Source organism: Diadema setosum, chromosome 12, assembly GCF_964275005.1.
Source record: "Diadema setosum chromosome 12, eeDiaSeto1, whole genome shotgun sequence".
In the NCBI taxonomy this organism is placed as follows: Eukaryota; Metazoa; Echinodermata; class Echinoidea; order Diadematoida; family Diadematidae; genus Diadema; species Diadema setosum.
Window position 1 is genome coordinate 37,339,366 of NC_092696.1, and position 16,770 is coordinate 37,356,135.

At 38.4% G+C, this 16,770-nt stretch overlaps 1 protein-coding gene across 1 annotated transcript in view; it reads left to right on the plus strand.

The window, feature by feature from the left end:
- Positions 1–16,559, plus strand: part of LOC140236064 (uncharacterized) — a 51,255-nt gene extending 34,696 nt beyond the window's left edge. The window contains exon 2 of the mRNA XM_072316037.1: positions 14,821–16,559. Coding sequence (XP_072172138.1) covers positions 14,821–16,091 — 1,271 coding nt within the window. The 3' untranslated portion in view covers positions 16,092–16,559. The remainder of the gene's footprint in view (positions 1–14,820) is intronic.
- The last annotated feature ends 211 nt before the right edge of the window (positions 16,560–16,770 follow it).

Genomic DNA, 16,770 nt, shown 5'->3' on the forward strand with positions numbered 1-16,770 from the left:
TTGCACCAACATGCGTGACATGTAGGGCCTGCATGTACACTGTACTCTTGTTGAAGTTGGGTATTCACATGTTTACATGGAATAATACATAACAAGCAGGAAGTAGACCTGTAATACTGACAGCTAGTAGCCATATTCACACGTACATTTTTGTACTATAAAAGTGTGCAAATTTTCACACATTTCCCATGACCTGGAACTAGTGCAAAATAAAAGCATGCAAAAAAATTGTGCTTACAATTTTTGTGACTAGTTCATATTTTGATTCTATGGAGTAAAAACACATGAGATTCTTTTTACCTGGCCGAATGTGAAAAATTACTCACGAAAATGTCCACTTTACACTGCCCAAAAATGAATTGTTTTTTTAAAACTGATTTTTGCAACACAATGTGAAAACCAGTGATTCTTGGGTGTGGACACACAGGAAAAAAAATGGTTGACTCTCACAATGCAAAATCAGTCCCTTTTGATTTTTGATTTTTGATTTTTTTTTTTTGTGCGTGTGCAGCGCGTGTGAATGGCACGCAAGGAAACCATTAATGTTTTCAGTCCCAAATGCAATGTCCTACAAGTCCGCAAACTCAGGTTTACAGGTTCACGCTGTGGTCATTTTGGGCATGCACAGTCTAGAGATTCAAAGGGCTTCATTTGCGGCCGAGGGATTTTTTTTTTGGTGCGTGTGTGAACAGGGTCAAATAGAACCGATTTTCACATCGCGAAGCAAAAGCCGATATCTCCTGCATGTGAATGGGACTCTTGTGTTGCATGAGTGAATCCATGCACGCTCAGTTTTCAGTGGCGGATCCAGAGGGGGGCGCAGCGGGCGCCCGCCCCCTCTTTATTTTTTGTTAAAACAAAAGAAATAAAAGAAAAAAATTGGGGTGGGGCACATACGACCCCCTTTAATTGTGTAAAGGTCCCTTCCCTTTATGGAATTCCTGGATTCGCCCCTTGTTTTAGTTGTATGATGGGCATCTTTATACCATGTATCATTATAGTTATGAAATAAGATTCTATATATTCTTTTCATTCAGAGGAGAAGACTTTGTGCGTGTAATGAAAAGTCACTGGCTTACCCTACTCTTTATTAACATGATAAATGCATTATGCATTCATGAATCCTTTTTTTTTTTTTTGTGCTAGATGGGATTTTCCCACAAATCATTTCCGTTGTCATTACACTTGTATTTGGTTTCTCTTTTAGTAAACTGATATCAGAACATGAGGAATGTGTGGCGATATTGGTCTACCTTTCCAGACACTTACCCTAAAATAAATCCAATATGATTGTGTTCTTTGTGGTCGTACCTTTTCAGATTTTCTTGTCAAGAGTTGATTGTGAATGTACCCAGGAATGTACCATGTACACAGGTGTACAGCCAATGACAAAGGGTGCGATACACATACATGCAGAGGGAGCATAATTTCTAGTTCACTCAGCATTTAAAGGACAAGTTCACCTTCATTAATATAAGGATTGAGAGAATGTAGCAATATTAGTAGAACACATCAGTGAAAGTTTGAGGAAAAACGGACAATCCGTTCAAAAGTTATGAATTTTTGAAGTTTTTGTGCAGTCACCGCTGGATGAGAAGACTACTGCAGTGTATGATGTCACATGCGTACAACAAAGGAAAATATAAAGAGAATTTCACAAAATTTCATCTTTAAAAAAAAAGTATGCATTCCCTTGACTCGTTACTGACATACATGTATGTTATGGGTAATATTATTCCCATTGCCTTTAGAAAGAGGCAAGTCAAGTGCTCTTTCATTATGCGAAAAAGTGAAAATATGTTGAATTTTCTCTACATTTCCATTATACTGTTGTACTCATATGACATCACAAGCCTAAGTAGTCTCCTCATCCAGCGGTTCCAACACAAAAGTTTTAGAAATTCATAACTTTTGCATCGATTGTCCAATTTTCCTCAAACTTTCACTGATGTGTTCTACTAATATTGCTGCATTCTCTTAATCCTTATGTTAATGAAGGTGAACTTGTCCTTTAAGGATAAGATCGTCTCCTGTCAGAAAAACTAAACAAGTCTGAAAAGTCAGACTAAGCTTCAATACCAATGTTATGAAATATTCATGATATGAAAGCTGTGCTGTTTTCTCCACATTCGATATGCATGAAGTGTAAGGACATTTAAAGGGGATGAAAATGGTATACACTGTACCTTCTATGACATCAGTGGCAAAGGTGCCTTTACACCAGTGAGTTGTGACCATAGTATACATTGTAGATGTACTTTTGATGCCTTCCTACACACTGCATACAAGTGACACTGGGTTAAAGTAATTTTTAGTGCTTTATAAATGCAAGGAGATTTTGTTGTGTTGGAAATCTTAATAAATAAACATTAAATTCATGATGTGTACATCCTGTAATTTCATTATTTTTCCCCCTCTATGTAGTATACAATGTAATGCTTAAACTAATGCCCAGCCATTATAATGGCGGTATGGACAGTGCATACACAGTGTATGCAGCTCAGCAGCAGCACTTGGCAGCAACAGCACCAGTAACATTGCACTATGCATTTCAGCCCACATACAGTTGTACAAGTTTCATGAGCCAAGTTTGTGTACTATTATACATGCAGTCTTCATCTAAATTACTGTCCAAAATACTGACTATATTTTTAGAAAAACATTAGATTTGAAAATTATCATTCTGGTGATCACATTGGCATATTCCAATGTCCTAAACAGAAATGAATTGAGATTGAGGTCGTTATCGCATATCGCTAAATGTGGCCAAGCAGTGTGTAACCGTGCAAGTGCATATTACGAAAATGAAGTGGTGCTACACAACGATGTACATTGTATGTGTAACCCAGGTGTGATACGGCATGCCAAGTACATTTGTACAGTGCACTCCCGTTTTAACGAACACGGTTAACGACATCCCGGTTAAAACGAAGTAAAAAATCAGGCCGCAACATTTATCCATTCTATGTATTTCTATTGTTTATTTGTTTGACTGTAACGAAATTTCAATATAACGAAAGAAAACTGCCGGTCCCGAGGACTTCGTTATTTATGGGAATCCACTGTACATGTAGATGCAGTGTCATATGTGGGAAGGCACCAAAAGTATATTGTCGCAACTGACTGGTAAAAGGTGAAAGGAGAAGGTCTGGTGTGAGGAGACTAGCCCATATCTGATCAGGAAAGCCAATCTTACGCCCACAGGGCAATGATTGTCCTCTGGAATTGAGTTTCACCGGTTTGATGGGTTGGGAATGTTTTCCATTTTCGAGTGGCTACACAACCCGCTAGACCCTCAATCGTGTACAGTTGTTATGTCCAAAGTCTGCACACTGTGTAGGTCTGTATATTGTGTCACAAGTCAGTGCTCTGTATCAAATATCAGAAAAGTAATGTAAAGTATAGTGAGGTGCCCGCACCTCGTCAGGGGCCCAAATACCGTCACCCTGTTTAAAATTGTTGCAAGCGCACTGAACAATAATTTATGCCTGGGACTGCGTTCAGTACGCTTGAAACTTGGCAGGGCTACCACAACAAGTAAATTGTGGTGAAAACCAAACAGTTTTTCCCGAAAATCTGAAATCAATATTAGGATTACGTGTTGAAGTATCATTACGGTCACCTGCACGTATCTTCTACGTGCTTTGTCTATGGGAGCGCGGGTGACGAGTTGTGGGCCCCTTCCTTAGCGCACAACTACATGTATTCCGCATCGTTCGCGTTTGATGACGATAGCTGCAAATTTCTGGTATCGATCAGTGAACTTGTGATTCTATTGGAATCTTCAGCATTTTTCCTGTATGTGAGTGGGATTTCATAGAATTTCAGTGACGAAACGTGATTAGGTGATCCGAGTATCCTCTCGGATCTCCTATTGTATCTGTACGGATTCTTTCTTCTTCTTCTTCTTCTTTATTTCTTTCTCCTCAAATGTTGTGCAGCGGTTAACTCTAAAAGTCATTCACCTATCACTTCTAAACTGATACCATATATGTATCACGTCATAAGGACGACAGATCTAATGTATCAATGTGATCAGTCAACCATGACGTCACTATGACGTCATTATCTGAAAACACGTTCACATTCGTATCTCATTAATGGAATGGATTTTCTCAATGAAATTTACATATCATATAGTTCAACTCAAGCTCTGTTGATATATTTCATAAAATTTAGTCACGTTCATAGTAAACGAGCGCGTACGCGCGCGTTGAAATTTTAACATGCTCCAATCGAGCTCAAAATTGTTTTGCACACGTTTCAGGTCATTTGGAGTATTTCAGAAAAAATCGACGGACGCGTACGCGCGCGCGCATATACGCACGCACAGCTCATATGCAATAGAAATTTCCCGTCTTTTCACACGTATCGGATGTCTGAAATGTCATAGAATGTTTCTACCAAGTTTCAAGTCAATCCGACTCAATATGACGTCATACGGGCCCGTCAAAGTTGAAATTCCGCGCGCGCGTCAATGGCGATATACAGTGCAACAATGCCAAAAAACCGCCAAATTTAAATCCGATTTTACTCGTCAGGATGGACGGTGACCCCCCATTTTCTTTACATATTTTGAAAGCTGATGAGTTGTACATATCATTTCATGGGTTGGCGATACTGAAAAAATGATTAAAAGACATCAAATTTCTTTAAAAAGTAAAAAAAGTAAATTTTCAAAATGACGTCATCAAAATTCAAGTTCACTCGAGCGTATCTCACTTATCCTTTGCCGAGTTTCACCTAACTTTCAGTATGTTGTAGCTTATTTAATGTTCTTTCATATTAATAATTACAAGGTTTTGATTGGATGACGTCATCACCTCGTAAAAATGGATTGAAAGTATCCTTGTAAAATTTGACCAGTTTACGTGTTATCTCTGTGGGAGAGCAGTTTTTCTGGAAGTGAAAATTGACATGACTATCTTTTTCGAGCACTAGCTCACTTATGCTTCGATGAATTTTTCCCAGATTTTAATATGTTGTAGCTGAGACTTTGGGCTATCGTAAGTGTGCCCTTCGTTTCTTCATACGATGTCGGGATCACGTCAAAAAAGTTACTTGAATTTAAAGTTTATCTTCGATGTATTGAAATATTTCTTTCTTTTTGCAACGTTATGTGCAATAACTCAAGAAAAACATACCCTATCACCACCATATTTTGCACATGTTTAGTTCATGTCACGAACATTATTTCATAAAATAACAACGACTTGATCAGACGCCATCTTGGGTATGTAAATTAGGGTCAAAGGTCATAGATGTTTCATCCTGTATCTTGGTGAATACATGTCCTATCTTTCCCATATTTTGCACACGTAAAGACCATGTTACAGGGATCATTTCATAAAATAACCACTTTTTGCTCAGATGCCATCTTGTCTGTGCAAAGTGGGGTCAAAGGTCATATTTTCTATTTTCGCTATGACGTGTTATCTCTATGGGAGGGAATTTTTTAGATGTGAAAATTGACATGACTCTCTTTATCGAGCAATATCTTACTTATACTTCGGTGAATTTCTCTCAGATTTTAGTATGTTGTAGCTGAGACTTTGCACTATCACGATGCGAATCATTGATTAAAAAAGAAATCGGATCACCTTAATTTGTCAGTGATGACAAATTACAATCTCTAGTTCAAATATGCATACGCATTAACTATGATGAGGTGCGGGTCACCCAAGTATACTAGTAATCAGTGAACACATCATTCCCCATTGTATACAAAAGTAAAGGATTCTTGGTTTTTTTTACTAGCAGTGATGGTAGCTTTTGAACTTGTCCCCATTCCAGCTTGGTGCCCCTCCTACAAGTGTACATGTATCACCTGAAAAATCTCCTCCAACATCCTCCGCACACCCCTTCTTAGCACTCCTTGTAGAACCCCTCAAAACATCCCTCACTAATTATGTTCACACAATCTTTCTAATCAATAAAGATGAACGAAGTTTTAAATTTTGATGATTAGCTTGTTGTTAAGCACCATGTGGATGTACTCAAAATTTAGCAATGGTAAAGATTTAAAAGTTGATGATTAGAACCACAAGACACATTTAGGTTTACGCTCTGTCGACGAGCCACAGAGGGCCCCCAGTAGACTGCTTTACAGTAGTTTACAATAGCATCATGTGGACACAATAACCAACGAACTTGAAGATTAATGTGACCTTTCCGTGAACTGTATTCCCCCTTAGCTTCCGGTTCAACCTCCAGTGCGTGTTGTATACCATTGTATCATCACACATTATTGGTTATATCGCTAGCTCTCTTCCAGATCTGTGGTGTAATCGCCGAGTGGGACTTTCGCTAGAAAGTTTAATCTTTCTAAAGGGATCGTATAGTTTTGGTTGAGACCTAATTTCAGGTTTCTAACATTTTTTGATGAGATAATGAGAAACCTCTTACGAAATATGAAAGAGCATGTAATTCCATGAGGAATTCAACATTTATTTGATGAAAATTGGTCAATTGAAATGGCTGAGATATCCAAAACAGTGATTCTAATAAAGTGTGAGACCCACACTTTATTACGATTGCTTTGTTTTACTTTGTTTTTGAATGTTTCAGTCATTCCAAAACCGATTTTCATCAAATAAACTTTGAATTCCTCTTAAAATGGTATGCTCTGTACTATTTCATATGTGTTTCCTTGGTATCTCGCAAAAAATTAATTAATCCAAATTCTCATCTCCACCATTAAATAAAGATTAGGTGTCGTGTAAACGTGTGTCATAGTTTAAAATTATAAGCTAATCATTAAAGTTTGAAAAATTCACCTAAAATTTTTAAGACTGAACCTACGTGTATGACTGTTATCACCCCTCTCGTATCACCCAGCACCTTATTTGTAGGGCTCCCTACCCCTCTATTTACTCCCTCGCTTCCCCCAAACCTCAAAACACCCCCACTTCATCTGCCTCTGTCACTATCCCTCAACCCTGATACCTTCATTCAAAACATCCTGTACTGAACAGATACAAGCTGCCTGCAATTTGAAGCTGCAAGTTCACAGTGGTTAAAGGGTGTGTACAGTTCTGGTCGAGGTGAAGATTTAGCTTTTAACGTTTTGTGAGATATTCAGAAACCACTCTATGAAATGTCAAAGAGCATGCGGTTCTAAGGGGTATCAAAAGTTTATTCGATGAAAATCGGTTTTGAAATGGCTGAGATATCCAAAAACAAGGTGAAACAAAGAGATACTAATAAAGTTGGGGCATGTCGCCTTTTATTATTAGCACTTTTTTGGATATCTCAGCCATTTGAAAACCAATTTTCATCAAATAAACGTTGAATCCTTCTTAAAATTACATGCTCTTTCATATTTCATAAGAAACTTTTCATTATCTCACTTAGGAATGTTCAAAACATGAATCCCTACCTCAACCAGTACTGTACAGTCCCTTTAAGCCTCCTTGTTTATTGGGTGTTCTTTTTTTAAGAGTAATTCTTATGTTGTTGAGACAACTTGTACATGATTGGGTATTTATCATTTCCACTTTTGTAGAGGTACTCGATGAATAGAGTTTTTCTTGCGATTCCTACACCTCTTCAACTCTGGGATATATGTGTTTGATGCTTCATGACTGTTAAACCAAGATTCTTTACTATCTGATAGATCAGAGATCTTTGATAGAGTATGATGAAAGCTGGTTTTAAGAAGATGTCCTTTCTGATCCTGATGAATTTGCTATTATTTCTATAGGAGCTCTTATGTTTTCTCCTGTATTGTATAGACAGCTGTTGATGAAGCATAGACTCATGCTAATATGAAGCAGGAGATTTGTAAGAAGGAACATTGCATCCATTTAATACTAAAGTCAAGTAGGACTATTCTTTTTATTCAGTGGTATATTTTTTGGATACCTGATGATGGTATAAGATGACTTTCCGCTCTGTCCACTGTGGTGCACTGTGAGAGAGTGAATAATGTTCAATTTTCAAGCCAACATCGTGAGCTATGCAGAACATGCGACTGTGAGGCTGAGACACGGAGCCCTGCTCTGCTCATCCATAAAGGTCCTTCTTTCCGTGCCTCTTCAAACAAGATGCATTCTCTCTAAACGCAGAATGCTTCTCCGTCTGTCCCATCGTCTAGGCATCATTAGGTTTGACCCGGTTACGCTCTCCATTCCATGTTTTTTTTTTTGTGTGTGTGTGGTTTTTTTTTTTTCGCTGTGGCTTTCGTGACACTCCCGCATTTCACACACGCACATTCTGAGTCAAGGATCAGAGACGTGTATGGGACGTTTTCAACACGCACCGTGGATTGGCATCTATGGAAATCAAATTCGCATCCCAATATCATGTATATTTTGTATTCAGAGCCATGGAGTATTGTTTGCCTGTGGGAAAATACGTTATTTAAAGTGTTTTTAGACATGTACTTCAGAAAGCTAAGGCAGGGCTTTGATAGGAATTCATGGCAAAATGTTTTGAATCTTCTCTTTATGTTTTCTTTTTTGTAATGATATTAATGGATGACATTAAAAAATCTAACATTTTGGGTAAGAAATCTCACCTACAGACTAATAAGTGCAACAGTCTGAAATATCACGTAAGTACCTGATTCATTCTGTGAAGAAAATGTTCTATTCTAGTCCAATATTCCTTATTAGTTTGTTTATTTTATGATAGTCAGTAGTGATTGCCTGTACAACAATGTATGTTTCCATTGCAGATAATTTAATGTAGCTTAAATCCAATATGGATATATATGCCAAAATCATAGAAGTGCTTTGCATAATCAATCATTCAAAACAGATTGTTACTCAATCCAGTATATCACATTGTAACAACCTTTAGGTGATCATTTTAGCATGTAGTTATCATTTTAAAATTATGAATTTAATAGTGTGTATCATATATACTGATATGATGCAATAATGTAGCAAAAGTTATAGTGGCCTTCAATGTAAAATGCACAACGCAGTTATGACATGCCACAAATACTGGGTGAAATATTGTATATGGGAATGTAGTGTAAAAGATCCAGCTGCACTATGATGCAATTCATGTTTTGAAGTTGTATGACTTTTATACTTCTTCAAAAATGATTTTTTTTTCCTTTTTACCCTTCCTCCCGTCATTAATCATTTCAGCTCTTTCAAATAAGAAAACTCATTTACAGAGTCGAGACGGACAAATTGTGGAGTTAGACTTTTGGACTCTATTGGGGGCGTCAGCATTTTCTTCAGACCGGAATCTGATATGACGCCGGAGTGATGTGGCGCCTTCGCCAAAGAATATTTGCTGAAATCTCTAGATGAAGTGATTAAACTTTTGATTAGGAGAGAATATCATCTCTTTCACATATTAAATCACATTCATCCAACTTAAATAAAACTTTATATTTGCTTTGGCCTAAAACTTGATTAACCCATTCAGTTGGTCTTTATTTAACCCTGCGAGCCTTGGGATATTTTTTTTTCTTCAGAAATGATCATCTTTTCATCATCAAATTGGCAACACTGAAGTACTGTGTATCCTGTATTGGAGAAAGATGAGATGAAACTTCATAAAAATTCATAAAATCTTTGAACATCAGTACCACAAGAAAATTTACACACGAAAATGCCACTTTGAGAAAAAAAAATCTTTTATCTTCTTTTATGCAGATGTATGTGTATCAGGACCAATTTTTGCATCAATGTGCATCACGATAGTTCTTTTTATGTCTATACACTCACAGGTATACCAATTTTCGTGTCATGTTGCTAAAATCACTTTTCACTCTGTTTTGGTGTGTGTGAATGTGGCTCATGTGTCACGTTGCATCATCTGCAGATAGCACTGCAGAGATGAGAACATTTTGAGGTTTGATGAATATATGAAATGAAGAGAAGAAACTTCAAATGATCATAGATTTGAATTTCATTGATTTTTTTTTTCAGATGAAATTCTAGAGATGAGAAAAAAATAATAGCATAAGACTTTGATGTCAAAAAACAAGAGAAATTGTGTTTGCACTTTTTTTAAGGAAGAAATTCAGTGCTCGTAATGGAAAGTCTGTATGCCTTATCTTATAGGGAGCCTTATAGTTGGTCATACCCTCGGTTGAGAAGGAAAGGAGTCACTAACCCTATGGCATTAACACCCTTTATCTTTCTGAACTGACAATACATTAGCACTCTTATTTTTTTCATTCTCTGTTGAATTGACTATCCCCTCTCTGCTGTTAGTGTATAAACATGCTGTTTTCATGGTCTCAGATACATTCATGTCCTCATCCATTCTAGACAGAAATTATGAAGGGCCACATGTGCGATCCTTTCTCTTTTTCTTCTCTTTCAGTGTTTTAGATTATTTTCATTTTTGTTTGTTTATAGAGGGAGTGTCCCATCTTTCCACAAGCATAGTCATTCATTCTTTTTGACAAATTTTTTCTTCAATGGCAGAAAATTTATGCATCAGGAAATTGCATTATGATGTTGAAGGTAACCAGCTGTAAGGAATAGTCATCAAATCCACCCATCGCCACCCAAAATGAAGTTCACGATATATTGTTCAACAGTAGGCACAGGTACATGCAACACCCACAGCTACACCCACACCTCCACATCACCCACCTCATCAAGATATTTTTGCCATTTTTTTTTTTTTTTTTTTGACTGGGGCATTCCATAGAATGGTGCAAATAGTAATTTTCTTTTATACTTTGTTACATATACAATGTAATTTTCCATTTCTCCCCTTAAATTCTTTTCCAGACTATAAAAAGATGCACACATGTTGAAAGACCAAATACACGCACAGGGAGAAAAGTTTGGATCTTATCCATTAAAGAATCTTTCCCCTTTTGTTCGGAGAGATATTTTTGGGATGTCTGTAAGCTATTCTGGAATGGCTGTAGCCATCCAGTCAGTGGAAGTAGCTGATTAGTGAACAATGTCTTCTTGCTACATTTGTGGCTTCTCGGTGAGGGGGAAAAACACTATTTTTTGCACTTTTTTTTTAATGTGTCAAGGAAACATGAGTTTCCTTTGTATGATACATCCATTTTAGAGGGATGGTATAGTATCTGTTGACATCAGGATTCAGCGTGTAGCTTTTTTTTAAAAAGATACTTAGAAACCACTTTATGAAATGTTAAAGAGCATATAATTCTAGGAGGAATTCAAAGTTTATTTGATAAAAATCAGTTTTGGAATGGCTGAGATGTCCAAAAACAATGTAAAAGAAAGTGATCCTAATAAAGGTGAGTCCCACCTTTTAGTAGGGTCACTTTGTTTTGGATATCTCAGCCACGTCATAACCAGTTTTCACCAAACAAACTTTAAACTTCCTCTTAGAATTATAATATTATGTTCTTTCATATTTCATAGGACGTTTCTCATTATCTCAAGAAAATCATCATCAAAAATTATTGAAAACCCGAAGCCAACTTATATCTCAACTCATACTGTACCATCCTTTTCAAAGGTTTTGGAAGGTGTCATAGAGCTGAAGACAACTCCAAAGAAAGTATTAAAGGCAATCCAGTTTGTGATGTTGTAAATGTTGTTACTTCCTGTAAGTTAAACAGGGGAGATTTGTTAGATATTGTCCCTCATTTAGAGTCAGTGTTCTCGATACAAATCTCAACATTCGGCTCTTTTTAACCCGTTGAGGACGAGTCCTGAGTATACTCGGGCAGGTGTCTATGTGAAATGCATGTCATAGCAAAATCAAACCATCCTCAATGGGTTAAACTAAATCTAAAACTCTACTACACCCTGCCCAAAATCTCAAGTCCTCAACACCTCATGGTGTTTCATAAAGCTGTTCGTAAAGTTACGAGCAACTTACAAGCGACTGGTGATCAGTTCTGATGTGCTATACTTATCAGAATTTCCATAATTCAGCACAAGAACTGATCACCAGTCGCTTGTAAGTTGTTCGTAACTTTACGAACAGCTTTATGAAGCAGGGCCCTGAGCAGGTGTCGCTGGAGTAAAAGTCTGTCACTGATACCATGATGCAGTATTCTGCTGTATCACAGTGCAAGCTTTAAAAATGCCTTAGGAATGAAACAGTGGTCACAGAAACCATCATAATACATTTTGAGGGGGAACTACCAGCTCTCTTGGAGTCTTTCCATTCTGCTCCACTGGTTTCTTTGAATAGGGATTGAAAGCGATGAACCAGGAAGGCACAGTGGCTTCAGTACTATGAAAAGAGTCAATACAAAGAAGAGATAAACTCAGTGTTGAAAGTTAAACCCATCTTCTCATAGAACTGCGATCACCCGCTGAGACAGACTGTATTATAGAATGACTCGAGAACATTCTGTGATCTCAATAGTCGAGAGCTAATGATGATGATAATAATAGTGGCTACTTGTAAAGCGCACAGGTCCCCCTTTCAGTGCTCATGGCGCTTCAAAAATGAAAAGAGATATGTACAATCATTCAGCAGAGAAGAAAATGGAAAACTACAAATAAACACATACCCATTGATAGCCTCTCTAAACATGTTATTGCGCACTTGTAGCAAGATCTCACTTTATTCATTAAAGAGCAGAGTGCTGACCTGATGAAGTAGTCCACCCCACGAACCCACATTAGAAAATGGGCAAATGATGACGATTGCTCATGGTTCACCACAGGTGACTAACAATACTCAACAAATGGTATCAGCAGAGCACATTGTGCCATACATTGTACGTAGAGGAGAATTCTAACTGTGAAGACATTTTGATGCCCCAAAATATAAGTGACTTTACTCAGTGACTATTTAGAAAAAGCTGTATATGCCACAAAAAAAACCCCACAAAAATAGTGTAAGTTTAAAATGATTTGAAGTGACAGAAAACAGGGAAAAAATTGACCGTCTTTCAGTCTGTATGCTGTAGAAGAAAATGGCTCCTTTTGTAGAATTTCTGGGTGTAATAGGGTGAAGCAACAAAGTTGGTGGCTTCTGATGTCTTTGTTCATGTGACATTAACCCGTTCAGGACGGTTGGATTTTGCTACTACACGCATTTCCCATAGACACTTGCCCGAGTATACTTGGGACTCGTCCTCAACGGGTTAATACTGAATTACCAGTGAAAGAGAAAATTCACCCTGCACCCTGCATAAAGTATTAAGATATCAAGGTGTGATCAGCTTATACAGCAACAGTTACTATGAACAGAATCTGAGCTTACCCTGAATGCTCCATACTTGCCAACATTTTCATTTGAGAAAGCAGTAGAATCCAGGATGCCTATGCGAGCAGCGCTACATGCTAATGAAATCTTTCAAAAGCGGTAGTCTACCACCAAATGCGGTAGAGTTGGCAAGTATGATACTCTCTTTTTTTACATCTATCAACCTTCTTGATTTAAACATTTATTTTACATTGTCTTCCACTGAATGTTCTAATATTTTGAAGGGTCCATGTGAAACTCTGTGAAAGGGACAGTTTAGCTGTTCTTGCTTAATGCTAACTCACGAAGAACAGCACAGAAAATTGTGTATTTTACAGAATGTATTGAAGAAAGGATTTACAATGAGCACTGGCGAGGCCTATGTCTGCTGCAAATTAGCAATTTGCTTTTCACACAAGTTGCTTTATAGCATGACAAGGTAAAATCAAACAAAACGCAGGGCTAGCTTTTAAGAGTAAGATGTACACAATTGTGATTCACAATTTTGACAAGGTTATGCATATGATTGGATGACATGCTTTGCTCCGTACAAATAAGGACATCCAAAATATAAGTAATTCATACATCAATCATATCAAAATATCCTTGCCTTTTTAAGAGATTGCCACATTTTTAGGACTGATGACATTATCGCAGTCTATTGTGTACTTGGAAAGATGAAGGTTGTGGTTCTTTGGATCAGCTATCATGCATGCAAAGGTCATTCTTCTTTCAATTCTCAATATTGTGGTTTGAATATTTGGAAATAATCTGTTTGGATGTGTGTCAGTATATGTGACACGCTACAACAAAAGGATCCGAAAGTCGGGGGAGGACAATTTTCTGAAAATGGCAATTCCTTATTCTCTTACTCTTCTACTATAATTTCATATATGGCACAACTCATAAAAGTACTCGGTTGTGGAGATATCGATGATTTTATTAGTGCATGCCAAGTGGTTGAGGAAATCAGAGTTTCGAGAAAAACGCCTTCAAAGTTTTCCTTCCGACGCTATCATGACCAAGGCGAGGCGAGACAGTTTTCACCACTTGACAATAGAAGGCATGCTCTTAATAGCGACCTCCGCGATGTTCATTCAAGCTTAGCGCCAGCGGTCTACGCACAACCAATCAGTAATCAGGATGCCACGCACTGACCAATAAGATCACCCCCTTGTTGCTAGGGGCGGAGTCTATCTGCGGCGCTAAATACAAATCTTCGGACACGTTTCTGTTACGTTGAAAGTCGGAAAATCATGGCCCAGAAAAACGCCAATTTCTTGCCTTTCCTCTGATCATCTAGCTTCAAAATTTCGGCAGATGATAGACAAAACATTAGACTACAAAATCATGCCAAAAGCAGAAATCCGATTGTTTTGACCAATTTTGATGATGTGACTTCAAACTCGATTTTCTCGGCTCAGCCGTCAGCGACTTTAGGATCCTTTTGTTGTAGCGGGTCACATATATCCAAATATATATGCACATTCAGATCTTGTGTTCATAGAAACTGTTTCAGAGGACTGGGCCTTTAAATGAACAAGTGGTCTTTTTTTTACACTGAGTGTACCATTTGATTAGTGATTCACATTAATGTGATCGATACACAGGTGATTGTTATGCACAAATTGATCCTTGTACCCAGGTGGCCACTAAAGCAGGTTCACTGCATTAATGATTTGTCTCCTTTGTTTTTCATTCTTCCATTTCCAGGTCAGAGTTTTCATGAGGAGACCACCAATCAAATAGAGTTCAGCATGACCAGCATCCCTCCCTTACGATACGATGACATTACCTCACGGAATGCCAGTCAGCCCACAGCCCCTCGGTCATCAGAAAAAATGGTTCCCATCTCCGGGGAGGGTTTACGGCCTGCTAGCGATCCTACGGTGGTGGACGAAAGTTTTCCAAGCACATCGGGGTACGGCTCCAAGATACATGTAGTGAGACTGAAAAACACTCACATGGATGTCGACAAAGTCTCCTCGCTAGATTCCTTTGTGCTGGATGCAAGAGGCGTCGCCAAGCACCGCTTTGCCAACCAGTACTACCCCAAGGGATTCAGCTGGAGCGGTGGGGTCAACTACGACGACTCGTCCGTCTACTCCTCGGAAGACGATGACGATATCGGGACTGGCTCCCTGCCCTCCAGATCATCACCGGTCCTGCAGACTGTCTACGCAGGGAAAGGGGGGCGTTGCTACGGACGACCGTCCGACCCATTACGAGACCAATGCACCAAGGATGAGGTGCATCTCGTCCAGTGGCCCCATTTAATGAGATCCAACCAGCTCTACTATGCCGGTGGGCGGGGCAATCATGATTTTCAAAATACTTCATCCCCAGTATTCACGAGAGGGGCAGAACCAAAGTCAGAATATTTTGCCATGGCAGTGGATGAAAAAGACTGTGATTGCATCTCGCGGCCCGTGGCTGATCCTCTTCTTGCCCAACCCGAGAGGAGGTACAATACCTCCTGCGTGTCTTGTGCAGCCGACATTGAAGTGAGCTATATGCCCTTGCCGTGCCAGAGGCTAGCGTCCAATTACGACGACCACGCCGATCCGCACGGCTTTCTCCGGCACCACCATGACAATGTGTCCATGGATACCCTGCCCAGAAATTTTAGCAAAGTTTGCGAGCATCGGCACAGCTTGCCCCTGCAACGCACCGATGCGGATGACCTTTATTTCAATGCTGGGGATCATCCGCTGACCAATTTGCAGCTGGGTCTCCATCATCAACCATCAGAGATCACAAATCTTGGGCATTCAACTCCAGCTCAGCAATCAGGAAAAGAAGAAGAAGCAGATAGTGATAATGAGCTATCTGTGCACAGTCCTCTCCTTGATAAAAACATCCACGACAGCTCAGAGCTCCAGACTGAGGGTAGTTCACCCCATCTGCCTCTCTGTAAACCACCGACCAATCAAATCAGTGATAATGAGCATGATGGGCGGGGCATTTTAGAGGAAACTGTGTAAGATGTACAGAAATACTTTTTTTTTTAAATGAAAAAGCCAAGAGATTGTCCAGTTGTTACCACCTTTTTTATTTTTCACTTTTTCTCTCCTTTCTTTTCTTTCCATTGCCTCTTTTTCCTTAAAAAGTTAATCTGTTGGTTGACGATTTTTTTTTTTTTGTCTGAAATCATTTGTAGAAGTTCACCTTGGTCATGGTAAAAAGAAAACAACACCCACCTTATACTATGATAGCAATGTAGAATGATAGCAACTGGATGTGATAATGGGTAGAAATCCTGACAGTTGATTGGCTGTAACCGTGGTAACTACTATCATATGTGAAGATGTTATAAAAGTAGGATTGAGGCAGCTTTTGTGATATTTTCACTCAAATCCTCTTATTTGTTGTTTCAGAATGAAAGCAGTATAAGTTAGATATTTGACTCAATTTACTGTAGTAGTCTTCAAAATAATTACAAAACATATTCATTACTTGAGAATATTGTCATCAGATTTAATAGGAATTATGTTTAACATTTTAAAATCTATTTAAAGCAGTGAGAACTGAACAGGTTTATTTAAAGAAAAATGAAAGGATGAATTTTCAAGGTTATGAGTTGAGTTAATCAATGTGTAAGTGTCTTGTGAGATACTTGTAAAGTTCATTAGCAGAGAATTAAGGTTGGTAAATTAGAGAGAC